General features: G+C 32.8%; 1 protein-coding gene across 2 annotated transcripts in view; it reads right to left on the bottom strand.

Moving 5' to 3' along the window:
- Positions 1-27,998, bottom strand: part of Cdh12 (cadherin 12) — a 280,591-nt gene that overhangs the window by 6,303 nt on the left and 246,290 nt on the right. For both annotated transcript variants that reach the window (XM_026393630.2, XM_026393631.2), the window contains 3 exons: positions 23,145-23,281; positions 5,085-5,206; positions 1,556-1,673 (listed from right to left, as the gene is read on the bottom strand). In XM_026393630.2, coding sequence (XP_026249415.1) covers positions 1,556-1,673; positions 5,085-5,206; positions 23,145-23,281 — 377 coding nt within the window. The remainder of the gene's footprint in view (positions 1-1,555; positions 1,674-5,084; positions 5,207-23,144; positions 23,282-27,998) is intronic.

Genomic DNA, 27,998 nt, shown 5'->3' with positions numbered 1-27,998 from the left:
AAACATGGGGACTCCAATTTCTTTCTCTAATTATTTAAAGCAAACCCAGTTTTCTCAAAACATCCTTGGGCGTCTACCAGTAATCACCATCATTATCATCCCATTATAATTTAAGTACTTAGTTCTAGAAACAGAATTTATTAAAACTTTAGTTTCTCACTACCCAATAATATAAAAATTAGCATTTTAATTCTTATTTTTTAGTATATAGAAATTTTGAAGCCAGGAGCAGTGTGGCACATGCCTGTAATCCCAGTGGCTCAGAAGGCTGAGACAGGAGGATAACAAGTTCAAAGCCAACCCCAGCAAAGGTGAGGCTCAAAACAACACAGTAAGAACCTGTATCTAAATAAAATATAAAATAAGGCTGGGAATGTGGCTCAGTGGTCCAGTGCCCCTGAAGTTTAAACTCCAGTGGTCACTTTATTTATAAAATCCCCCCCAAAATTTTTAAGAGATAAAAATGTCAAAGCAAAAAACAAAAACAAACAAAAAGCCAAAAAGCAAAACTATAATTTGCAATTACTTAATAGAGAACACATAAACCTTAATATAGACAGTTCCCAACTTCATGGTTAAATATTTTTAGTCTATATGTTGTATGAAAGCATACCCATAGTATGAAATTGTTACCTTTTTCATTTTTAGTATGATATTTAAAAATTGCATGATATATTCCAAACTTTATTCTAAAATAGACAATCTGTTAGATGATTTTGACCAACTGCAGATTAACAAACTGTTCTAAACACATTTGAGATAGGATATGCTAATCCCTGATGTTTAGTAGGGTAGGTATATGATATGCATTGTCAATTTAAGATATTTTCAACTTTATGATGAGTTTATGGAGACATAATCCTATCATACATTGAGAAGCATCTGAAATCCAGTATTCTTTATTTTTTTTGTAGTGGATACAATAGTGACATATGCAATAGTAATAGCAGAAGTAGTAGCAGTGCTGGCCATAATAGTAGTAGAAAGTAAGTGTAAACATGGTATATGAGGGGATAACTAAAATTCTAGTGGCAGTGATATATTATAACCATTATGTTTCATACTTTGTATACATGAATTTAATAAAGTACAGTGAAGTTCTCATCGTTTAGTATAATTTTCTGAGAGTCAACCATTTTGGTATGGCCTGGGAATTATTCTAATTACAATATCTACATTAGTAACCTGTGCTATACTGAGTGTTATTAAAATAAAACAGATACTACAAAGTTACCTATTTGTATGTACAAGAAATATGCATGGGAGCCAAAGGATATATTTGTTAGGGACAACTTTCAATTTGTCTAGTAGCTTTTTTACATGCATGGCTCATTAAGAGACATTCCTTTGTATGGTGGAAATATATTGGCCTTCTAGATAGATCCATATAGATTGAATATTTAACTTATTACTATTTAGACAATGTTGGATTTCTTATATGTGGATTTCTTTATTTTACAAAATTAAATGCTTTTAAGAAAAGTATTGATTCCTCTATATGTGCCCTTTGAAAAAGCTACTTGAAAAAAGTAAATCTTTAAGTGTTTATACTTACTTCTGAAGTCACGGACTGTAAAATTTGGTTTGATGGCAGCCTCAGGGGATAATCTAAAGGAGAACTGCTGCCCAGCAGGTGAAAGATCTCGATCTGCAGCACTGACTATCTGAATTATCTGAAACAAAGTTAAGATTAAACTTGAAGTCAATCAGTTTTGAAAGGAACTTTACATAACAGGTTTATAAATCCATTTAATGAAGAATGCTACAGAAATTATACTTTTTGAATTCATTTCAACAGGCCAATTACTCACACATAATTTTTATTAACAATTTTCTAAATGTTTACAGGTTTTAATAGCAGGCTCAATTATAGGACACAGGTTAATTCTAAATCAATATATGTGAAACTGAAAAGCTTAACAACATTGAAAATTCTCACTAATAAGCAAAATTAAATTAAAATGTACTTGTTTGCATTTTAAATTAGATGGATTAAATGCTTTCCAGCCTAAATATGAAGCTGCTTACTGGAAACAAAATATTTGATTATCTAAAAGTGCTAGAAATAGCAAAATTTTAGAACTGCTGTTTGTTACAATGAGTTTTACTTTCATGTATAAAACAATGGGAAACAAAGAAAGAATGTGTATATTGTTTCTGTTGTTACGTTAATTTTCCCTCATTGGTTAGGAACAAAAATGTTTTTATAGATTTCCATAATAAGCATTACAATCCCTATTTCAAAAATGTTCTTCACTGTCACCAAAAGTAGCATATAGTCTAGTTAAATTCCTGATATTTCAGTAAGATGCTCTTAAATTTGAAAACAATCAAAAAGTAATTTCTCAGAGCCAAACTATAACATTCATAATTCACTACATAGATAAGCAAGTTAACAATGGCTTTAAGTGATTAGACAGGCAGCTCAGTGGTAGAGTGCTTACTTAGCATGCACAAAGATATGGATTCCATTCCACCAAAAACAAAACAAAACAAAACAAAAATCAGAATGGCTTTCAGGCACTTTTGAATCAACATATCCAATAGCTGTGTGCCAGACAGACTAATTTCAGGAAGCATGTGTGGCAAAAGACAAAGGGTGTGTGCTGATCAGAGGATCATGCTTTGAACTAAATTTCAATCTGGCAGAGGAAGACCTTATATTCAATTATGGTAACCTGCCATAATTGTGTAAAATATTCATCATATGACTGATGCTATTAAACTGATGCTTTTAATTTTTGTTTTATTTCTGGTTTTTATTCCTGGTTAAGTCCAGTCTCCTGACTACAATTTACATTCCCATATATTTGGGCACACAGAGAGATAGCTAAATGATGGATAGATGAATAACAGCTGTTATTGGCATTTATGTATCAGTGCAGCATTAGTAACAAAATTAGGAATTTTGGATTGTGGATTCGAAATTTTAATTTCTTATAGCGCAAATTCTTTGCACAGAATTTATTTTCCCTGTATAATTATCATGAATGAGACTTTTATAATTCATCATTAGATGATATAATATGATAATTTTAAAAGAATCTTGATACAGACCCTGAAAATTAACTTTTTTTGACTCAGACCAATGTACTCCAATCATAGAATTTCACCCCTAATAGTTCTGTACATTACTAAGGAACCAATATTTGATTCTCAATTTTTATTTTGTTTTCTTAATGCTGTCAGCTAGTGCCACTATTAAATTAAAAATATTTAACAACAAAATATCAACAACATATTTTTGAAGAAAGAAAATGGTCTTAGGACAGCATATAGAAACTATTAAAGACATTCATTTATCTGGAAACGTTATTTGGAAAGCACTTCCCTGAAGAAAATAACTCTCACATAAATTTTCACGGGCTTACATAAGACCAACTTATTCCCTACTATTTCTCTCCTTTTTAGAAAAGTACACACACACACACACACACACACACACACACATATATATATATATATATATATATATTCAAAAATAATCCAGAAGAGAGAGCTATTTGCTATGCATGGTTTGTAGGCCAGGGGCACTATAGTTGGGTCCCCAAAGCAGAAAATGGCAATATATCACACACCCTGCAAATTCAAGGGACATTTCAGCACTGTGCTTTGAACATAAGTATTGAGGAGTAGGACACAAAAACCCAACAGATATTTTTTGATATAGAGTTTGCAAGAACACAATGGATTTTTCACTACTTTGTCCACAAATAAGAAAATCTGGTTGATCTCTAGTAACATGGACTTGTACCAGTAGTTCAGATCTTTCAATTTATTAGACAAATATAGCTAAATAGAGTTCTGTTCCCAGAGGCTAATTTCATTTGGAGCATTATAAGATTTTGATTAGTCTGATATTATTAATATTCCTAAGTATCCAGAAGACAAAAATGGCTTTTTGATATACTTTGGCACAGTGGAGCTCCTCAAAAGTGAAAAAATAGCTAATTTGTAGAAGTTTTGTAAACTTCTTTTAATTTTCCAATTATCCAAATTAGTTCATTTATGCTCAAATATTTATGTAGCATCTACTATTAAAAACATTGGAGCAGAACAAGCGAAACAGACATCCATGAATATTGTGGATGCTTTCAAGGTGATAAGGTTTAATCCATTTTGTGACTATTATAAATTAATGATGCAGATTTCTTATTTGAGGTAACATGATGAAAAAAATGTAGTGATTTCTTCACATCATCTATGAATGATTGGGACAACAAAGTCAATCTAGAAGTCTCTATGCTTATGAAAATGTAACGTTACTCACCAAAATAGTGTCTGCTTGACACATACAATTACTGAGCACTTGAAATGTTACTGGAGTGAACATGGGCTCTAAATTTTATTTAAACTTCATATAATAGTTATATTGATAGTACATATCACTGGTGCACAGCTTTTGGACAAATAATCTACTAAGAAATATTACATGCACAAATTGAAAGTCAGTAAATTTTAAAGTGTGCCCTTTAAAAAATATTGTTTCAAATGTAAAATTTATTTCAAGAATTAAAACTCATTCAATTTACCTAAGTAAGTGGTTATGTTACTTAAAAGTGATTGAAGTTTACATCAATATATCACTATAGAGTGTTTGCTCACAGTCAAGTTCTTTAGAAAAGCCACAGTAAGAGAGTACAAAAATGGCAGAATGCACAATCCAAAGAACTTGCTAGGAAATCAAAATTTTATTCCCTATGGGATTATTTTCACATCCATTTATTCACCATAATCCACACAAGTTTAATATCTCTTATGATTTATTTTATGAGGACTTTTTCTGAAATATGAGCATATGCACATGCATATATGTCTGGACTTAGAGTTGAAAATATACACATATGGTGCGTCTTTAAACATTTTTTTTTGGAGGGGGGCAGTGGGTCCTGGGATTGAACCCGGAGTTTCTTTACCAATGAATTACATTTCACTTCTCTCTTTTTGAAATAGGGTTTCACTAAATTTCTGAGGCTGACCTCAAACTTGTTATCTTAATTTCTCAGCCTCACAAGTCAATGAAATTACAAGTGTGTACCACCAATAGTTTTATATACTCTTGATTTACAGTATTTGTAAGATACCTGTCCTGGTTTTGCATTTTCACAGACGGCTGTCTCATATGGCACAGATATTTCTGGAGGAAATTCATTGACATCTAAGACATTAATTAGTATGTTGACTTTGCTGGTTAATAATGGGTTACCTGTAGAAACATAAAAACATAAATTATGATTAAAATTGTTTTAGTTATTGTTCTTCAATAAAGAACATCAGTGCAACACTGATGCTTAGGTGTCAGGACACGAACAAGGCATATTACCAAGGTTCATCCCTGAAACTCACCATTAGGTAAGACGAACCACGTAGCTGGCATTTTATAAGTTTAGGGCATTTCTGGTGGAATGACTTAACTATCTTACCAGGGTTAGTTCACAAGAGTAATCTTTGCCATTAGCAATACTTTTATTAGATTAAAAAATATAGCTTTCTAAGTTTTACAAATGTAGTAAAAATTTTACTATCTGCCATGTTTTATATCTTAAATGACCCTTTCGAAATTAATCCTGTCAGAAGTTTCTTCCTGAATAAAAGAATGATAAGTATCAAGAAGAAAGAGAGATTGCTTTACATAAGTTATAATTAAGAAAATAGACTTAAGGGAGTAAAATCAAGGAACATTATAGAAAGCTAGGATATCTTGAAATTACTTGTTGGTTATATGAAAGAAAAGAATAAGCAAACCTTTGTTAGATAATAGATTCTTTCTACAGTATCAAAATAAATCTCAACTGAAAAGACATCTGTTAAAATCCCATCACAGGGTTTGGGTTCAATCTAATAACTTACCCTTTGCTACCTGTCATTTGCTGAAGGATGCTATAAATAATTTATTACAAAACATAAAAGTATTACTTACAAAACATAAAACTATTATGTTATAAATAATTAGTTTAATAAATTATTCATAACATAATGCTTTAATATTTTGTAAGTTTAGCTTACAACATACAAAATGTATCTTTAATATGTTACAGATGAATCAGTTGTCTCAATTTTTTAAAGGCCTACCCAGATCACACAGCTAGAAAAATTGGGAGTTACAAATGCAAGCCCAGGAGTATGAAACTGAAAGACATATATATTCTACCATACATTCTGTCTTGATTCTTCTGTAGAAAAAGTTAAATTCTTCTACAGTGTTAAAAATATTCTTATACACCTTATACATTCTTATACAAAATATTCTTATACACCTCTATCTGGAAAGCTTTAAAGAAATGAGTACACAAGTATTTTTGAATTACTGATTGTCATAAGTCTATAAAATTCAGTAGAAAGAAATTTTTAAAAATGTTGAACGTTAATATAAGAAATATCTACACATTGCCATATGTCACTGTGAAATCTACTCTTGTGTACCAGTATGGACAGAGAATATATGAAATGAGGATATTTGGTGTAATTATGAAAGATATATTATTAATCTTGGAGAATGATTGTGAAAATACATATGATGTAGACATTGATATTGTTGAAACATATTAACTTATTTGATAAAAAAAACTTTGGCTTAGTTTTCAAAAGTTATTGCACCTTTCTTATTCAGTTATTTCACTGAGTTTCCCCATGTAAAACACATGATATCAATAAGTCCTTCCTCATAGATTTGTTGTATTAAATAAGATGATGTTTTACATAACTTTCAATGTTTTGGTGAAATTCTTATTCTTATTACCAGTTATATTCTGTGGAGATTAGCTAGATACAGTTATTTTATTAGTAATTACATTCATGTAGTGCAGAATAGGGATAAAATTCAGTAAATTTGCTAACCTTGGTTTAAATTTCTAAAGAAACTGTATATCAACAATAAAACAAATGCTTAAAACTTTAAAAAGTTAACAATTAATCAACAATATTCTAAAACACATTTTACAGATTAACTCATTGATGGTTCATGGCAACTATTATATAGACACTATTGTCAACCCTATTATGCATATGGAACTCTTAAAAAAATTAGGGAGTTGTGACTTTTACAAAAATCACAGATGTTCTGGCTCCTCAGTCAGTGCTTCTCAATTCTATTATATATTATTATTTTTGAAAAGCACACTGATAATTATACAGCCACTTACAATAGATAAATAGTTTATATTATGTGTTAGATTTTGTTGTTAAGAAGAATGACAACCTGTTCAACATCTGGACAATGGGAAACACTCTAATTCCTGTTTTGCATGGTAAGGTGGGTTCAAGTCCAGAGCCCACATGAAGAGGAGAATATCTTTTCCACTTTTTTCTAGATTTTATTTCATTAGGTTAGTGTGAGAGGGAATTTCTTACAGAGGAGACAAGTCTTATCCCTCAATTGTATTTATCTTAACAATCTACTTTTATAATATATAAAAAAGTTACCAAAATGAATTTAGGCCTACATTCATCCATCAAAAATTCTGGGTATTTTTTGAATTATTTAATCATTTCCCTAAAATGTCATTTTAGTTGATGTTTTCCATGAGTAAATTGTCACAAAAAAACATCAATACTGTAATAACGTATTATTAATAGTGTTTCTCTAGGGGATGCTTTAAGCGTTTTAACTAAGACAAATCTTTGTTGTGTGAAACAATTCTGTGCACTGCAGGACACCTAGATTTCCTGAAATTAAATGTCAGAAGCCAGCATTGCAACAACCATAAAATAAATGTTCAATCAAGGATAGACGAAAAACAATAACAGCAGCATGTTCATATTGCTGAAAATGAGTAATAGGTTTATGGATTTAATTATGTTATTCTTTTCTCTATTAAATACATTTTTAATTTTTTCATAATTAAGGGTTTGAAAATGATATACTGAATTCCTTAGTGCCAAGCTAGGTAGGAAGAAACATCTCTGTTTGAGAACTACTGCAGTCTAATAAGCCTTGAACTTTTTGCCATAGTATATAATTTATAAAAGTAATGCAGCATTCTTTCATTTAGGTATATAATTTACTAAAGTGTGTTGACAAAGTAATGACCTATTTTCTTTCTGACCCATCTAATCTATATTTCAGAGAGCAATAATAAAATTTCATTTTACTTTGATTCAGCAAGAGTATAATGACCAAATATTTGACAACAAAATTATACAGGGTTTAGTTATTATTTAATACTTAAAAAACAAATTCAATTATTGGCTTAGTAAACATTAAACAACTGATGTCACACATAATTGTGATGTTCCTAATAGACCGTTTAAATTTCCAATATCATTAGTCAACTTTGTTTATATTTTAATAATCTGTTAATTAATAATTTGTGATCCATTTATGATAATCAAGATATAATTCTGGTCAGGTGCAGGGTGCACATCTGGCCGCTTTGAAGGCTGAGGCAGGAGGATCAAACCAGCCTCAGCAATAGCAAGGCACTAAGCAACTCAATGAGATCCTGTCTCTAAATAAAATACAAAATAGGGCTGGGGATGTGGCTCAGTGGTTGAGTGCCCCTGAGTTCAATCCCAAAAGAAAGTATTCTGTATTTGTCTCTCATGCCTTCAAAATATTTTGTCAGATGTTTGTCCCAATCCTAAACGATATTGCAGTCTGTTCTCATGCTCACTCAATGAATGAGAATTAGAATTGCCTATTCATATTTAAAGTACAACTTTAAAATAAAAAAAGAAAAAAAATTATCAAAATCAGAATAAAATAAGAAATATATTTTAATCATAAACAAAACAAAATATTGTAAAGAAATATGATAAATTATTTTATTGCAAAAAATAGTAAAAAATTATGGTCAAATTCTTATAAAGATTCAAATGATCAAAACTGACAGAAGAAATAGGAAACATTTGTGTTCCTAAAACAGGTATGAAAATTTAGAAATACTGAAAAATCTCCTCACAAAGAAAAGCCTTTTCCCAGATGTCTTTACTAGAAATTCTATCAAACGTTTAAAAACCAAATAGTGTGAATTCTTCAAAATAGAGGAAACATTTATCACTTGATAACAAAGCCAAACAAAAACTTCACAAGAAAGCAAAAGTACAGACCAGTATATGTTATAAACAAAGGCCCCAAAATTCCTTAATAAAATGTTAAATCAAGTCATATATCCAAAGTATATGTATGAAGACACGAATTGGTGTGCATATAATATGTACACAACCAGAAATATGAAAAATTGTAGTCTATATATGCAATAAGAATTGTAATTCATTCTTCTGTCATATATAAATAAAAAATTACATTAAAAATGTTAAGTCAATCCCAGAAGTGTGAATTTAACAAATAATGATAACCAAATGAAGCAAAGACCATTTAAATTCCACTTAAATGATATTGTAATGAGGCAAAGTTAATATAACATCAAAGAATAAACACTTATTGATGGTATTGGTGGAAGAAAGAAAAAAAGTCACATCTGAATCTCAAATTCAGAATTAGTATTTGACAAAAATCCTACATCCATTCATGATAAAAGTTCTATACAGATTAGCAACTCCGATTATAGGCAGCTACTTCAAACTGATAATGTATCCCTAAGACACTGAGAGCTAACATCATGATGAAAACTAAACACATCTTCTCTAATATACACAGGGAAAGAATATCTGCTCTTGTCATTTATAATTAACAATGTTCTGGAGGGTTTCACCATGGAATCAGATAAAAATACAATCTTTCAAAGGTCTCTGGTTGTTAAACCATTCCTATTAGATAAACCTTTTTAGAATTCAGAACCAAATAAAATCTGTGATTTGTTATGCAGCAAGATATAACTACTGGTAATGATAAATATCTAAAATTGTATTAAAGAAGCCTGGCGTTGGTCTTGGAGATGGTATTTTTTTCTTTCTTTTTAGTTGGGGCTATGTGAAGTTTCCTTTACTATCATGTTAGGTGCTGAAGGCTCCAGGTCTGTTAGGAACTACTTGGAAATGTAAACATAGGAACTCTCCCAGGACTCTTCAAGTAGCTTGGGCTTCTAAATAGTGTAGTGACTATAATCCACATGTAAACGTGACAAGAAAGAGAGAAACCCAGACAGAAGCCACTGCTTTTATAATCTAAGAGAGCAGCAAAACAATACCTCTTCCCTATATTAATCAGAGCAGTCTTTAGTTCCATTCTAAGTTCAAAGGAAAGGAAGATGGACCCCACTACTTGAGGATGTCAAGATCAACCTCAGTGTCAAATGCTTGTGGGAATGGGATAAATCCTTAAGGGAAGACCACCATTGTGTTACAGGGCTGGAACTTGTTGGATTGCATGAGGCAAACCGTGCCCCCTATTTCTAGCCTCCATGCAAACACTGATTCTTGGCATCAGGACAGAAAGACTTCAGACATGTTCCTTAGAGTAACAGGCATGAGTATAACAGCATGTTAGAGGGATAGGAAAGCAGAAAGTACGGGGAGCCACTCCTTGCCCCTGAGCTGAGCTCCTTCCCCCGGCCTGGAGCTATGGGGGCACAGGTCTGGCACAAACACGAAAGCTGTGCAGAGCAAGTGGCCTTTACCCCCTAGCTCAGCAACAGAGCCCACTTCAAGCCCTACCTGGGCGTTACCTAATGGGAATGGGCAACCCCTTGAAACCCAATCCTTGCCTTATTTGGGTGGAATATTCTTGAATGTTTTTTCCCCAATAAATAGAAAGTTTCCCGTGTGCTCACTCTTTTGTCTTTCCAGTGCTGGAGCTGACCCTTGGGGTCACCGAGCTGAGCCATCCTGTCTTATGTTTCTGTGCTGTGTGGTTAATTAACCATTTTCTTAGTTATTGATACAGTCAGCTCCTTTGATCCCTGTTCATCACCAGTCCAGCTAAGTGGTGATAGGAAAGGGGAACATTCTCAAGGAAAATGGTGGGTTGGTCCTCTCAGAGAGTGAGAATATGTCCTTTCCTGTCTTTTATTTTGTTGGGGATCCCAGGGAAGTTTCCAGAGAATCCTACCTAGGTCCACCTCTTGTCTTGACTGATAGCAGGATGACATTGGACTTTCAAGTCCTCACTGCCATCACAACTGTAGGTCACTCTGGACCAAGCTGACTGTACTCACAGGAAACTGTTCTTGTAAATTTTATGGTTTGGGTGGATTATCCTTTTCATCCTGAGTTCCAGGATCCGGTATGTGTAAAAAGCCCCCCTTTTCAGAGAGAGTAATTTGTATTCTAATTGGCATCTGGGCCTGCATTTTTCCTTCATATAACAGATAGTGTGCTGAGGACTGTTAATATATTCTGTCAGCTTAAGCCAGGCAGGACTGCAGGTAAATTGGTTTTTAAAAAAGAAAGCATGTGGGAATTAACACAGTTAGTTCATTTAATAAAATTATTCCCTTCATGTTCCCATAACTCTAGTCTGCCTGTTATCAACTGGAAATTAAATCAGAAATCTCTTTTAGAAACAGGTCACTAGTGACAATTCTTTATGTATAACATTGATAATCCTAGATAAATAAGATTGTTACCTAAAGAGAATGTAAAATTCATGTAACTGTACTATTCTCTCCCAGTTCTTCTCAGTGCCAAGTGGTTTCATAGAGAGCAAACCGAAGGCGATACATTTATAGAGAGCTCTCTTTTACATAGTAACTTGAGACTCTGTACCAGATTTAAATTTGCCATAGTGTCCTAGTGATCTACAAAATTTGAAAATTTTATATCTATGAATAGGTGAGAAAATGGGCAGAATCTTCCCTAAGATTTCTGCAGAAGCCAAAGCAGTGTTTTTATCAAATCCTGAGATCTCAGATGTCTATGAAGGAACTGAAGAGCAAGAAGGCATGCTGCCTGAGATTGCTCAGGCAATTATCACCTCTCTTCCACAAGTCACCTCATAATGCACTCCAGCCAACATGCTATGGGGAAATCCAGTTCAGAGCCAAGAGAGGGTTTTGCAGTATTCAACTCTGTAGATATTCAATAAATATAGTCAAATAATGCAACATTTCTTAGAACCAAGTGAGAAATCTAATACAAAATGTTTTGAAAATTGTAAAGTTCTAACAAATACCAGGTTCTGGTTATATTAATATACATGGGAGCTACTTTGCTTCCTTATTTAAAAATGACAAGTGCTTTTGAATAGCTATATGAGTGAAAATTCCATTTTATGATTGTGTACTAGATTATAAATCCAATCACTTCAAAATTGGAATTGTAGCCTTTTATACCAAAAACTGAATTATAATTGTACAAACTGAGTATGATACATGTAAATAATAATATAGTCATATACATGTAAATAATAATATAGTGAATAATATAGGCTTTCTTTGGCTTTCCTCTTTAAAACAGTTCACTTCTAAATTGCAAGTCAAGTTAAGCCATGTTTAATAATAGCTCTGTTTAGTGGTGCGATCTGCAACTAGACTGAACGATCCATAAAAAGGATTTAAATTATTCATAGATGCCTATGGTAAAGTCAAATATTACCTTCGGTGCTTCTGGTGATCTCTAAAGGAAAAGAAATCCCTAACAATACCACTAATATTTTTTTTTTATTTTAAATAATGAAAACTGTATGAAGAATATATTATATATATATATATATATATATATATATATATATATAAATTTAAAATAACATGAAGTATTAGATAGTTTGAATTCCTTGAGGACAGGAACTGTGCCATATTTATCTTGTCATTCAATATATAACACAGTGCTAGTACACGATAGTCAATTAAATATACAAACAAATAAATATAGTGTTAAAAACAGACTGGGCTGAGAAGCTAAAACAGTTTAGATGAAGTTGACATGACACGAAAACTCTATGGATCATGTCCCACTGATGCCATAGTTCTCAGTGTATGTTCCCTGAATTAATCCATGCTTAATAAAATCTATACATCTATCTATTCTATTTTACTTTATGTAAAACCATTTGCAATATAAAAGGTTATTCTCAAATTACTGCCTCTATTATAATCACAACAACATTAGATTAATATTTTATGGTCAACGAAGAATAAGAAAAAATGCTGAACATCACTAATCATCAGGGAAATAAAAATCAAGACCACAATCAGGAATTGCATCATCCCAGCAAGAATGGCTGTCATCAAAAGACTAAAGATAACAAGAGCTGGGAGAAAATGGAAAAAAAAAAAGGGACCCCATGCACATTGTTGGTGGGAATGTAAACTAGTACAGCCATTTAGGAAAACAGAATGATACTCCCTCAGAAATTTCAAAATTGGGCTACCATATGATATAATATTTCCACTCTTAGGTCTATACACAAAGGAAATGGAATAAGTATGTCAAAAAGAAAAAAGACAGTGCCATGTTTACTGTAGCCTTATTCACAAAAGCCAAGAAAAGGAAACAACAGAAGTGCAACACTTGATAAATAAATAAAGAAAATTTGGTAGATATTTACAATGGAATATTATTCAGCCATGAAAACAAAATGAAATTCTGTTACTTATGACAATAAAAATAGAAATAGAGATAATTATACTGTATACTTCAGAAAGCTAGAGAAAGGATTCTGTTTTCACCATAAAGAAATGATTAATGTTCCAGACAATAGATATAGTTATCCTGATATAAATGTTACACAAGTTCAAAGATTTTGAAATATTACTTATTACTCCACAAACATGTATACTTTTTAGACCTTAATGTATTAGTTAAAGATAAATGTAAATAAAATTAATAAATGAACAATAAATAATTTGAAATATTTTAATTTTTAAAACACATAAAACTCACTAATATTAATTATAAAATAAATATGATTTTATATCAAAATTTATTAACAAATGTCCTTTGGTAAGTAATTAAATTTCTGAAACACCCACTTACAGAGATTTAATAAATCATTAATAGTTTATATTTCTATGTAGTTTCCTTTCATTATAATCAACTAAGATGCAAAAGCAATAAGAATATAATGCACAAAATAATCAGTTGTGTTTTAGCCTCTTCTATAATTTCTTGATTAATCAAAATGTGGTTTATAGCTCCTAAAAATATTTGTTCATTTCTATGCATCCATGTCTTGTTTGTCCTTCTACCTCCTCATCATTTTTTTCTTCTAAGGGCACATTTTCAGTTTACTTGACTTTTCTTGTTCATATTCACTTATAATCTATTTTGCTGATAAATACATATATCTGCTGAGATAGAACACAGCACCTCACACATACTAGGTGAGGGTTCACCGCTGAGACACAACCCCAGCCCCATCAAATATATTTTTCAAAGCTAAATCGTTACTGAATTATGACCAGTATACACAAATGATGGCAATGATTTGTATGAGGAGGAAGCATATTCTACCCTTTATGTTCAAAACTAAACTCAGAGTTTGCAAAACACCTTTATTTCTGTTTCTCTGTTCTACATCAGTTTACTGCACCCCTTACTCTTGTCTCCTACCTGAAACCTGACCCCTAATACTGATGTCTCACTCCCCACCCTGTGTTTTAACATTAAATGAGTTTCAATTTTCATCATTTTAATCTTACAATTTTCATCCACTGTCAACGCTTCATAGAACAATAAGTGTTTGTCTTAAATTATAACAAAATCTTTTTATTAGCTTTTTCTACCGTTCTCCAAACCTGCTTTTCTTAAATCCTTTTAATTATTCTTCAATCAGCATATATTTTCAAAAATACAATTCATACTTCTGTTTTATTTTTTTTTAGCTTTTACCTCTTCAGAATAATATTGAAATATCACACAGGCTGGAACAAAACACAAACCTTAATTTTCTCTCACCTTGATTATCTTTATTATTGGGATGAGAAAAGTACAGGGAGAGAGACAAAGACAAATTCAAGAGTGTCACCTTTTACTCACCCTAAATATTTTCCATATACTTAATTATTTCTTTTATATTCAATTACTTTATTCTTAGTATCAGTGCTTTTTCCAATCAAGAATGAAATAGATGATATTTCTAGTATCCAATACACAAATAATTTTAATACCTTTTCCCTGACATTATAGTTAACATGCAGCATTATTGTGGAGGTACTCCCTAATACCTTTCTCTCTGCTACCACAGCATCCTCCTTCTTTGCTTTCTTTTGATTGACATTTTAACATGCTATTATTTTTTTACAGTATACTGTGCTTTATGGTCATTATTCCATGAGCCCATCTAATGAAGTTTTTTTTCTAAACATTAAAAATGGCATGTTAAGATCCACTAAGGATTAAATAAATGAAAAAATATTAAAATATTGCTGTAGTATTTATATTCATGATGAATAGTTTTGAGACTCTAATGAATAGAAGGTATAATGTAGTGTTGGTGACTTAAATTGTTAATAAGTAATATGTTTCAAGAAAGGTTGAACATTCACAATATATTAATTACAAACTTATCCATGTAGTTCATAATGTGTAATATACCTTGGAATCAAAGATGTATATGATAAAGACATTTCTTCTAAAAGTCCATGCTAAATTGATAATATCACTGTACAAATAGATTAGATATGATATATCATGTCAATGTAATAGTTTTGATATATTTTTTTCTATTCTTGGAACTCTGTCAGGTTAAAGGAATATTTCTGTGTTAATGGAACTTTATATATCATATTTGTATAAATATATATTTCTATATGGATTTCAGCAATTAGGTGAAAAGTTCATCATGTAGTTTTTACTTCCTGAGAAAACTGATACTAATTAAGTAAAAAATAAGGCTGACATTAATGTTCTACATGTGATTTTGTTGAAGCAATTATATTGAATTAAAGTACTCTTAAGCAGTTTGATTATGTTAGTACACTCCTAAGCAGTTGAAGGTTTAAAATAAAATATAAGCTCTCACAACATAAATTTGGATTTCATTATACTTGCATAGCATATAATAGTGAGCAAAATGGCAACATTTCTAAATTAAGTTGATGATCGAGATGACATTAATGATTATTTTTTCCATGTTATATGATACACTTCAGAGCTTTATGAAATAGTTTGAAAACTTTACAAGTGATTCATTCTTCACAGTATCACTCTTAGAACTACTATTGAAATGTTGCCAATTCTAGTATAAATAAAATTTATTTTCATTTGAGAATACAAATTAGTTTCATATAGTTACTTGGGGGAAGAAAAAAAGAAAATTAGAAAATGATAGACCAACTACCTAGATTCTACCAGGAATCTATGAAAAGGCTTCTATGAAAAGTAAGAGAAGGTTAATTATCTGGGCAATTGAAGGAAGAAAAAATGACATCGGTTTAGAATCATAAGCAATTGCTCCATGCAGTCATCAAACCTCAACTATGCTGAGTAGTGACAGGTTTCACATTTTTATTTCCCTTAATTTGTGCTCATCTTTAGGACACTGGAGAGTTTGGCAACATTCCCTCTGTACATCCAACTGTCCCACAATGGTTTCAGTATCTGATCTCAACATGAACTTGGATGCCTCTATGACTTTGCTTAAGCAGTTTCCCCACCTGGTGTTTGTTTAATGACATAGGGTGCTTGTTTCCAGTTCAGATTTCTTGACAATAATCCCAGAAATTCTGATCCAATGTGACTTGAATGTACCCAAACATCTGTCTTATATATAAAAAAAAAAATTATCCCAGATGACTGTGATACTTGTGATCACAGTTGGGGAGTAGAGGAACATTAGTAGAAAAAAAAAGGCAACCCAAGGATATTACTTTTCAACAGCATGCATAGAAATATTATAGTTTTTTGAAAAGTGATCCAATCAGCGGGGGAAGGAGAGTAGGAGAGTACTCCTGGTCAGACACCACAAAGAATTCCAACTCACCCTTGTCACCAGCTCCCTGGTCAATCACAGTGAACCAGCTAATACACTGTGAGGCAGTCAGTGCTGGATTAAAGAAATGCATTCCAAATCCACCAACAAAAAAAGTTGGAGAAGTACATGCCTTTTAAAAAGGTGTGAAGCAAAGGACATACAGGTAGAAACAACCAAAATGAGGGTATACTCAAACACATTGGAAAAACTAAATTCTCAGTGAAGCGTTAGATGGCTAAATGAGACTACAGACAATCTTTCCCTTCCATTCCCTCTGTACATCCAACTGTCCCACAAAGGTTGCAGGATCTGATCTCAACATGAACTTTGATACCTCTACAACTTTGCTTAAGCAGTTTCCCCACCTGTAATCCCATCTTCTCCTATGACAAGGTACATTTTCCATATGTTTATTTAAGCTTTAAAGTTTATGTGGTGGTAGGACTTATTGTTCCATGTTCTTACATGCACACAATGTATGTGTGTGTGTGTGTGTTTAATGTTTTAAAACACTCAGCTTAAATGACAAGTTCTATGGGATATAGTGAGAACACTTTTTATTTTGATTGGGCATTTAATGTATTTCACCAGATATTTGCTTCTCTCACAAAATTTTCAGAACTTAGAGGCCAGATAATATGGTTCCTAAATTTTCTTCTTTTTAAAATAACTTATTTAGTTGCCAAGAGTCACGTAAAATAGTCAACCTTTTAAAAATGGTCTATAATTATCACTGTCTTCTTTTTACACACTTGCTTTACTCTCTGTTTTTACATGTTGTTTAGATTTAGTAGTTTGCCTCTACTGAAACAAAATGTGGCAAAAGCGATGTGATGTAATTTCTCAGAGTAGGTTATAGAAAGTTCAATTTCATGGAGTTCGGGTTGAGGTTCAGTGGTAGAGCGCTTACCCAGCATATGTGAGGCACTGAGTTCGATTCTCAGCACCGCATATAAATAAATAACAAAATAAAGGCCCATCAATGTCTAAAAAAAATTACAAAAAGGATTAATTTTGATCTTTGACACATTCTCTGTCTCCTGTGTTTATTTTGATCACACTGACTGAGAGTTGTAAACTGCCCTAGAGGCTCTCATGATAGCAAACTGAGAACATCCTGGGACCAACAGCCTGTGAGATTCTAAGTCTCAAGTCCAGCATCCTACAAGAAAATGAATCTTAATATCACCTATGGAGTGAACTTAATTAAAGTCTAATGAGAGAACATTTAGAGGAGTCAGTTCACCCATGAATGAATAAATGAGATAATAAATGTTGATGTTCTATGTGACCGAATTCTGATGCAATTGGTAACATAGCATAATTACCTAATATCCCATAGGTAACTGACACCACACCTTTAAGGAGAAGTTATCTCTTCTACTTTCTCATAGGCTTCCTCTGCAAAGACTGAGAACCTGCTGACAAACAGCAATGCTGCGCTTGAGAACACATTTCAAATGTTGTCATCTTCCTCTCTTAATGTATAAATATGATTCCCAGTATCATCTCCATCTATTTTTGGAAAAAGTCATACTGGTCTGTTTTTGTGGCATAGCCAGCCCATTTACTGTATTTTTTATTCAAAATGCATTTGAAAATCACCATGACTATTGTTATTACTCATTTAAAATAAAAGAAGGAAGCAGAAGTTAGTGGATACGTGTCCCAGAATGTATTTTGGAGAGTCAAAGGGTCCAATCCCAGGTTTGTCCTCTTTAGCTGTGTGGTGCTGGGCTACGAAGAAATGTCTCAAGGCATTGATTTCTTCACTCCTACACCATAGATAGTAATACTCACCTTGCAGTATTATCAAAGGGGACCATATGAGTTAATGGGTATACAAATATTAGAATAGTTTAACTATTTTATTATTACTTCACCTTGTCTGAGAATATAATTTCATAGCTAGTTTTTTGGCATACAGAAAATCATTTCAGAATGTTCTGCCAGGGACTGGGGCTGTGGCTCAGTGGCAGAGGACATATGAGTCACTGGGTTCAATCCTCAGCACCACATAAAAATAAATAAATAAAATAAAGGTATTGTGTCCATCTACATCTAAAAAATGTTTTAAAAAAAGAATATTCTGCCAAAAGCTCGTTTATTTTTACTTAAATCCTTCATCACTTTAAAACCACATAGTGGTCAGTCAACCCTTTGCAACTTCTTTCTAGTGTTTACTTATATATGAATTTTATGGAATGAAACACAATTTTAACAATTATAACTTATTATAATTCATTAATTTGGTTAATTTCTATCTATACTTTCACTGCAATGTCCTTAAGAATTGACACTATTTATAGTTTTCTCATAAGCTACAACAAATGATGCTTTGCACAAATGGTTCTTAATATACTGAATAAAAATAAATGCATAATTCATGTTGAGCTTGAATTATAGTAAAAAATCTTATAACTTGATTTTTCTGTACATATGAAAATCATATCACATGTTCTATATTAAGTAAAACGAGTTGTAACATAAAAAATATCTTCATGAAGAAACCTTAAAAATTGATTACCAAACAATTAAATTTCAACTCATGAACTTACACATATATATATAAAATTTCACAAAAATAGCATTTAGGAAAAGAGTTCATTGATTTTTTTTACTTATTTCATAATAAATGAAACCAATCCATGTTATTATTTGAATATCAACAAGAAGAGAATTGTCTCCTATGTAATTTGTATATATTATAAATATGAAATAAATTATAGGACTTCAGTGTCATGGTCGCTTGCCCTCTTTAAATAATGGCATTTGTTACATTAACACCAAAATATTTAGATACATTGGCCTGTTGAAATTTTCTGATAATTTGAATGAGGTGAAATTTTGAAGCTTCCCTCTCTTTTAAAATTCTTGAGGTTAATATTATTAAAAAGAACAAATTAGTAAATCAAAGAGAATTATTAGGAGCCTAATAAAATTATTTGGACCTCTGACTATAGCAACACTGATAAATGATTGATTTTTAATTAATTTAATGTTGTTGTATCATTGTACCATTTCAGTTAACCTGAGAGTTTTTAATAGAAGAGTCAGATAAAAACATATACTAGTTCAACCTGCAATTTGGTCTACTTAAACAATTTCATTCTTCATGCAAGAGCAAGTAATGGGTATTTATTTCTCATTCATTCACTATGATAATAATATCTGATCAGTGGGCTAGCTTGATCAATGAGGTCAGCTTAAGGAATTGGAATATGAATAATGTGTACTTTAAAAGTTCATTGGCAAAAAATAAAGACTCAAAATTAGCTTTTATTATGCAATCTCTAATTATTATGTGATGATATTTTGGCATCTTTATTTTGTCCTGGAAGACTTCTTTGATGGATCTGATATCCATTCAATCGTCTTTGAAGAGATACTGAATTCCTCAAAATGGAATTGATGGTCAGTCTGTTTTAGGAATATTAATTTGGCATCACTCCCATATTGTGTATGTGTGTGTGTGTGTGTGTGTGTGTGTGTGTGTGTGAGAGAGAGAGAGAGAGAGAGAGAGAGAGAGAGAGAGAGAGAGGAGTATATATAACCCACATAACTCTCACAAATAAGCAGCTATAGAACTGTTGGCACCCAATCCACAAAATGTACTTTGGTAAAAGAGTCCAGGGCTCCAATTTTAGGTTTGTCAGCATTAGCTGTGTGACACAGTGCTATAAACAATTTGAATTCCTTTACTCCTACACTGTGGATAGTAATACCCTGCAGGTTTATTGAGGAAATTGATTTCTTGGACACATGAGATACATATGTACAGATGTATCTTATATACCTAAGTTCCAATGCTCACTATGAGGGCTAAGAAACTACTTGTTATCCATGAACTAGGATTTCCTAACTCGCATTTTGCTAAAATCTACAGCTTACAATTTGGGAGAGCAAGTGCACTAATTATAGAGATAAGTAACCAAATATGGTTCTATAAATTTAGGAAATCTAATTTTTCAGTGACTAAAGACTTTTATTTTCACACAAGGGTTTATACGTTCTTCCCTGATTCAAGTAGTTGAAGCTTAAGGCTCTAAAAGGAGGCCCTGGATATTATTTTTATGTCTATTCTCACACCATTACCATGGTTTTGTAGCTACTGGGAGAAAGAAAACTTTTATAGTATGGTAAAGGTTACCCATGGATTATCCACAAACATTTAGCTTGAGGTAAGGCAGGGGTCTATTACTCCTACTTCAAAGTGATTTTAGCAAGACTCACAATGGTTTTGTATTAAATAGTTTAGGAAACTAATTTTCATAAATTAATTGTCCTCAAAATTCTATAGGAATTAATCATTGAATGTTATCAAGAGGGAAGAATTAACCTATGCAAGTACAGCAGATACAGAACAGAAGGGAAGAAAGATGTCCACTTCAAGGGAGACTACAGCAAACAGTGTACAGAGAATGCAGGTGGAGGGTCCACCAAGAAAAGGTGACTGGCATTTAGCTCTACAATAGCACATTCGCTCAAGTAGTTCACTTCATATTCTTGTGTCTGAGTCTAGCTGAGCAAGAAGGTCCAATCTGAACAAAAATGACAAGGAAAAGACACTGTGGTGGCACAGCCTGTAATTTACCTTGGCAAGAGTTTTTGAGTTTTTTTAGGGTACAGTGGACATAGCAGATAGGAACTGGCATGGAGAAATTGTACTGTTATCAAGAATTATACTGTTATCAAGAAGGCTGCTTGACAATCAAGAGGAAATTAAGAAAGTCTAAGGTTTACCATTGTGTGGTGGTATCTGATTCCTATGCAAATGTCTCCAAAAGCCCCCAACATTAAAGGATCAAATCACCCAAGAAAATAATTGGCCTTCAGACATTTATCTTTACTATCAGTGCAACTCAACTCTAAAAGTGGTGGGACAGATAAGAGGAATTCATGCATTTTTATTCCCTTCACTCCCATCCCAAGAGACCTGTATCTATATCCTTATCCCCACATTCTCAAATATACAAATTATGGTTTCTTTGTAATCTTCAGTCATTTATTTCCATTTTACCAAAAAACAACCTTGACATGGAATGTAAAAAATAACAACATTTTCATGTTTCTCACAATTCCATGAGTTAATATTAGTTCCACAAGGCAATGGGGAGTACACTGTGGTATTCATCTAGCAAGTGGAATTCATCTAGAAAGTAGATTGGATGAGGGGTTTCAAGACTGACATAACCATCAACTGACACGTAGTGTTGGAAGGCTGAACTGAGCTGCAGTTGTGATCTGAGCATCAACAGGCGATCTCTCTTTTATGGCCGCCTCAGAATAGCCAGACTTTCCACATGACAGGTTGAAATTTTAAGAGTTAAGTGTTGAAACAAACAAGGCAGTAGTTATTTAGCCATCAAGAGTTACCTGAAAGTCGTGAAATTGGCTAAAGATATTCTAAAGGCATGGGGTAAGGTATCTGACTGTTCATGTTGAGCCGCAGTTGTTAAAGATAAACAAAATTGTTCCACATTTATGCCCCCACCGAGTTGAGACTGATCAAAACCCCTCCACAGAAATATTCATAGCTTCTCTCTGATCTGAACGGTGAAATTAGCTGCAAAAGTGTTATAAATTTGCACCAGATTCATAAAACAAATGAGAAAACGAAATGAAAGATACTTAGAAGGGATTTTCCAAAACTTTTAGGAAATCATAAGCAGAAGAACTAGGGAAATGCATTTCTGTTGAAAACAACCAAGTAAAAAGAGTCAAATGTCACATTTCCACTCTAATTGATTACTTAAAGAAATTTTTATCACATTCTCTATTATACTGTTAAACCGTAAGAACTACAATTAAGCTCAGTTGACAGGATTCTATTTTGGACCAAGCATAAATGAACACAAGGAACAATTACAAACAATTCTAGGGATTCTCTGCAGCTCTTTGCAGAATTGCATTTAAGTGTATTCCACAGTTACATTCATTAAAAATATATTCTAGTTACAGGAAAGAGACAGGGAGATGATTTTTTAAATGCTATTCTTGATTTAAAAAAATATTTTAGAGTGAGTAATTTTATTTCATTATTATTTCTTTTGACCAGCCTATGAAACTCTTAGTGATATAGATACAAGGATCATGCCTGTTAGAAAAGCTGTCACTCTGGTGACTTTTTGAGAGTACAGAGTGAAAACGAAGAGACCTCACAATGAAATGCTTTTCTAGGTATTCATGCAATCCTGCAAACAGGGCTCATTGGCAGCTGTCACAATATCTCTGGACTTATGCTAGGAGGAAAAGGAACAGGTTTCTGAGTTTCCCCGGGAGACCACTCAGCTGTCATTGCAAAAAATGAAAAACATCTCAGCAGGGACTCATTTAAAAGTGTTAAATCCAAAGAACTGCGGTATAACATTGATTCTGTCCATGCCATACTTACTAACTTTACTCGCAATTATGGAGAAATTATACTGTGCAGTGCTTTCTCTGTCTAGTAATTCATTAGTGGCGATGGTTCCTTCTGTTCCATCTATTGTAAAGTAGCTGTCCCCATCACTCTTCCAATCTATGAAGTACCTGCATGTGAAAAGAGTAAATGCAAATGTGCAATGATTACACATTAATCATAATGGCAGTTAGGCTAACTTGACACAGTTCCTTATTTTTCTCCCTGTAGCTATTACCCACCTTGCAATAAAGAAGAGTGTAAATGACAGCTTCTTTATTGCAAAGTCAGTATGCTCAAGGGGAAACTGGAAATAATGAAAGATTTAGCACTCCTGCTGTTCATATTATTTTAGGGTCTTGACACCTTGAAAGCTCAGCAGAGACTGAAATTCTAAAGCTGACCATGGGTTTCCTTAACCTGCTGAATATTAAACTTTTTGGAGCAGTAAAAAAAAATCCTTAACAGTGGCTGTGAAAGGGCTTTGGATGAGGGAGACTTCTGCAAACAACAACAAAAATCTATGCCAGAACTGAGGTAGAATCTTGATGTTAACACAGACTGGGGAAAAATCACATTATGGAAAATGAAGGAAAAACTTTGACAATTTGGTGATTGTACAAAAATATTTTTCTTTATACAAACATAAAAGAGCCATTGCTGTTTTATTATACTATATGTCAGGACAACTTTCAAAAAGAAGTGGTGACCTTGGCTAATGATGTCTTTTTTATCGTTTTTATTATCTGACATATTTGGTGATAAATGTTGCTGACTTATGTGAAGCAATAGGAGTAGAACATCCAAGAAAATGAATAACAAAACAGAAATTGCATTCACTTAAGTTGTTAGGAAATGGTGAACACATGAACTGATATGTTATCAATTATAATAACAAGAGTTAGCATTTTTAAAGCTTGCCATATTTCTCTCGGTGTTGATAAATATTATCATTAATTCATACAGTAGCTCTAAAAATACATTATCAATCTCCCCACTTATGAAATTATAGAAATGATACCATAGAAACAAGAAAGAATTTGTCCAAGTTTACATAGATTCAATGTTTTATGCTGATATTTGAACAAGTCAATAATGATCCCCATATGATCATCACTCTGTATTATTACCAAATTGACAAGGGATATTATAAGGAACAGATCTGGTAATCATATGGTGTGATGCACAGAACATTTACCAACATTATGTTTCTGGCAGGGGAACAAAAGATAGGTTTATAACAGTGGCTAAGAGCAGGTGACATTATTGCAGCTGGCCCATTGAAATACCCATGCCACAAAAAGTGATCCTGTGTTCATCATGAAAAGTCAGTTAAGGGAAGTCTATCTCCAAAGAGCAGGTTATTATTCTGGCAAGCTTGTTATTATTCTGATAAGTTTGTAGTTCTCATGTCACTGCAGTCAGAGATCAAAACTTGTTTGCCTTTACAAATGAGATTTATGAACTTAACTTGTCAATATTTGTTAGTAATTGATTTTCCCACCTGAAGTTACTGAATGTAATGGAACAGGGTATAAACCGTGCTATTAATCTTTTTATATCACTGCTGATGATTTGAGCTGTGAGAATGCATTGAAGCCATGTGATTTCAATGTAATAGCTTGTCTTATAGGAATGCTCTCAAAAATATAAATGAAGTTAAGTTACATTTAAAAGTTAGGAAGCATGAGGATATAATAAGTCTAATTCTCTCTGTAGCATGTTCTTTTTTGAACAAGAAAGCATTGTCTCACAATAGTCCTTTTAAGCACTTCTAGTCAACTAAATATATGCCTAATTGAAGAAGAAAATTACGACTGAATTTGTTTATCATCTAGCATTTTGAAAAGAATTATCAATGCATACTATGCACAATCATGCAATTCATTATATTTGCTGACTGTACACCATGCAGTAGACACCTTGCTAGAGTTGAAACATGAAAACGAAGTAAAATAAACAAGAGTTGGGGTTACACATATCTACACATGATCTTAATGACTGATAGAGGGATAGGGAAGACCATAGGAGAGCCAAAAAAAAAAAAAGGCAACAAGTGTAAAATCAAATGGTTCAGGCAAGACATCCTGTGCATGATGTTTGGTGGCACTAGAAGGATATGGAGAAATGATCCTGAAAAAAAAACTGAAATACCCAAAGTGAAGGGGAAAAGATGGTATTTTATAGAGCAATGCAATCACACTAGCAGACCTGTGAAAGTAGTGTGGAGAATTATACATTGTTAGTAATTGCTACAGAAAATACTTGAGAGGAACAACAATGAGAAGACGAGTGATTTAGGTCAAAGAAGGCCTTACACATACTATTAAGGAGGTAGGCCACATGCTAAGGGAGATCAACACTGCTGAGCAAGGTCACTGGGGTTTACATTGAATCCCTAGAAAAGTAACTTGTTGGATGTATTTGAAGAGGATGAGACTGAGCATTTCTGGATCTCCAGAATCTTGCCAAAAGATGGAGAGTAAGCAGGGTTGTAAGGAGACTTGATTCAACAGGCTTTGAGGAGTGATGAGGACAACCAGGGACACTTGCAGCCCAAAGAAGACACAAGATACATTAGCTGACTTTAAATTGGTAGAGATGGGCAAGTGCAGGGGTGACAGAATTATTTGTTATGTTTTGAGGGAATAGGTAGGATTGAAGAAGAGAACATATGTAAACACAGATTTCAGATACATAAAGCAAATATGTTTATATTAGAAGTGTAAACATTTATAAGGGGTTTCCTCAGGAAATAGTACACACTGTGGGCGATTTTGGAACTGCTCCGGTAAGTTCCCACTTTGCTAAAATGTACTTCACCTTCCATAAACTTTATTGAGATATAATTGACATACTAAAAAATTCACCCACTTCATCTGTAAAATTCATTCATTTTAGGTATCATGAATGTTGTGCAAGAATGTGGTAGTTTTTAGAAAATATTTTAAATGTATTAAATCTATATGTATATATTGTTACATGTTTAATTTTCTGGAAATTTCATTTTTATGGGTAAAAATTGTGATGCGGTCAAGGAATAAAATAATTCTGTCCCTGAGGAGTTTTTAATGATAAAAGACATTCTCTTGCCTCCTGTTTAAAAGTTATTTGTTCTTGTGTAGGTAGACCTTGGTGCATCATTTACATTAGGTACTCTCCAATGTGACAGACAAGAACCACTACTTTATTTTATTTTTAAATTTAAATTTATCATACATTTCTAAGAAAATTTTAGAATACCTCTCCAATATATTACTTGTTAATATTTTCCACATTCATTTTTAACTTCATGTACACACATGTATAATGTTTTAACAGACATATTTGAGAGCACCTTACAGGTTTCATATCCCCTGGATCCTAAATACTAACATGTTTCTCCAAAAATTAAAGACAACTAATTTGTCCCATGTTGTTAAGGTTAATGTTAGCAATTTGGTTAGTCCAGAAATAAATACTTACACACTTAATCTCAGAGTAAAGTCAAAATAAACATAGGTGAGTTCCCTGTAATTTTAGGCCATTCTGATGCCTAGCCTATGGGAAACTACAAGTCAAAATTAGTGGCTTTAACCTTTTTATGGTTTAGATATTAGGTATCTCCCAAAATATTATGTGTGAAACAATGCAAGAAGGTTTAGAGAAGAAATGATGAGGTTATGAGAGTCTGAACCCAATCAGTGAGTTAATCCCCTGGTGGAATTAGCTAAGTGGTAACTAAAGGCAGGTAGGGTGTGTATGGAGGGCACAGGATGTCTTTGGGGAATGCATTTTGTATTTGGTAAATGGATTCTCTCTCTCTTCTTTTTGGTCATCATGTGAGCTGCTTCCCTCTGTCACACTCTTTCACCATAATGTTCTCGCTAGCCTCGAGGCTTAAGGAATACAACAGGACAGGACCCCTGCAACTATGAGTCCTCAAATAATCTTTTCCTCCTGTAAAATTGTTTTTGTCAGATCTTTAAGTCACAGCAATGAAAAAGCTGACCTTTACTGAAATCCTATGCTAAGAGGCAGAAGAAGACCCCCTCCCTTACCAAGAAAGGTCACTGACTAAATGTTTTCTCAGGGTCAATTAATCTGTGTTTACAGACTGACTTCACTTCACCCACTTTCATATTGCCCCATACTCCGTGGCAGGCCCAGTCTGATAGGCAGAAACTTTCTCGGCTCTCCAAGATCAATATCCCTGAGCCCTTCCCATATTTATGATCTTTGAAGTCCCACAGTATCAGATTCACTGAGGGATAGAAGGGATATGTTGCAAAATGATATAAGTGTGTTATCTATACACAAAAGGGTTGAGATATTTGTGAGGCCCAAAGAAGTAAGGTTGCCTAGTGTAGTTACTTGCTACAAAATTTTGAAAAAAAATGCATGGCCATTTGCACAGAACCAAGGACTCAAATTGGCTAACTTTGCCATCAGAAATTTATAATCATGCAAATCATGTTTCATCAGATTTTATGTAGTTTTTTTATTTTCTGCCTTTTGATTATATTGTTTATTCCTTTTACATATAAGGTCTTTGAATTAATATTGAATCTGCATTTGCCAGTTTATTTTTTTTCCATAAGTTTTGTTTCTTTTTTCCTCTATTCCTTCTCTACTGTTTTCTTTTTCATTAAGTGAATATTTTGCATTATGATATAAATCCTTATATTTTTTTTCATTGATTTATTTTTTCTTATACCTATTCGGAGGTTTGACCATATACACCTTATCAGATTCAAATTCCCTAACTGAATTCCAGCACTATCTAGAAACATTGCTCCTATATATCTATGTGCTCTTATTAAATATGGTATAAACATATTTACACCAACCTTTATGTATCTATGTCAC

Source organism: Urocitellus parryii, chromosome 1 (genome assembly GCF_045843805.1).
Source record: "Urocitellus parryii isolate mUroPar1 chromosome 1, mUroPar1.hap1, whole genome shotgun sequence".
Taxonomy (NCBI): Eukaryota; Metazoa; Chordata; class Mammalia; order Rodentia; family Sciuridae; genus Urocitellus; species Urocitellus parryii.
Note: the sequence above shows the minus strand (reverse complement) of the source record. Positions and strands in the feature narration are given on the sequence as shown.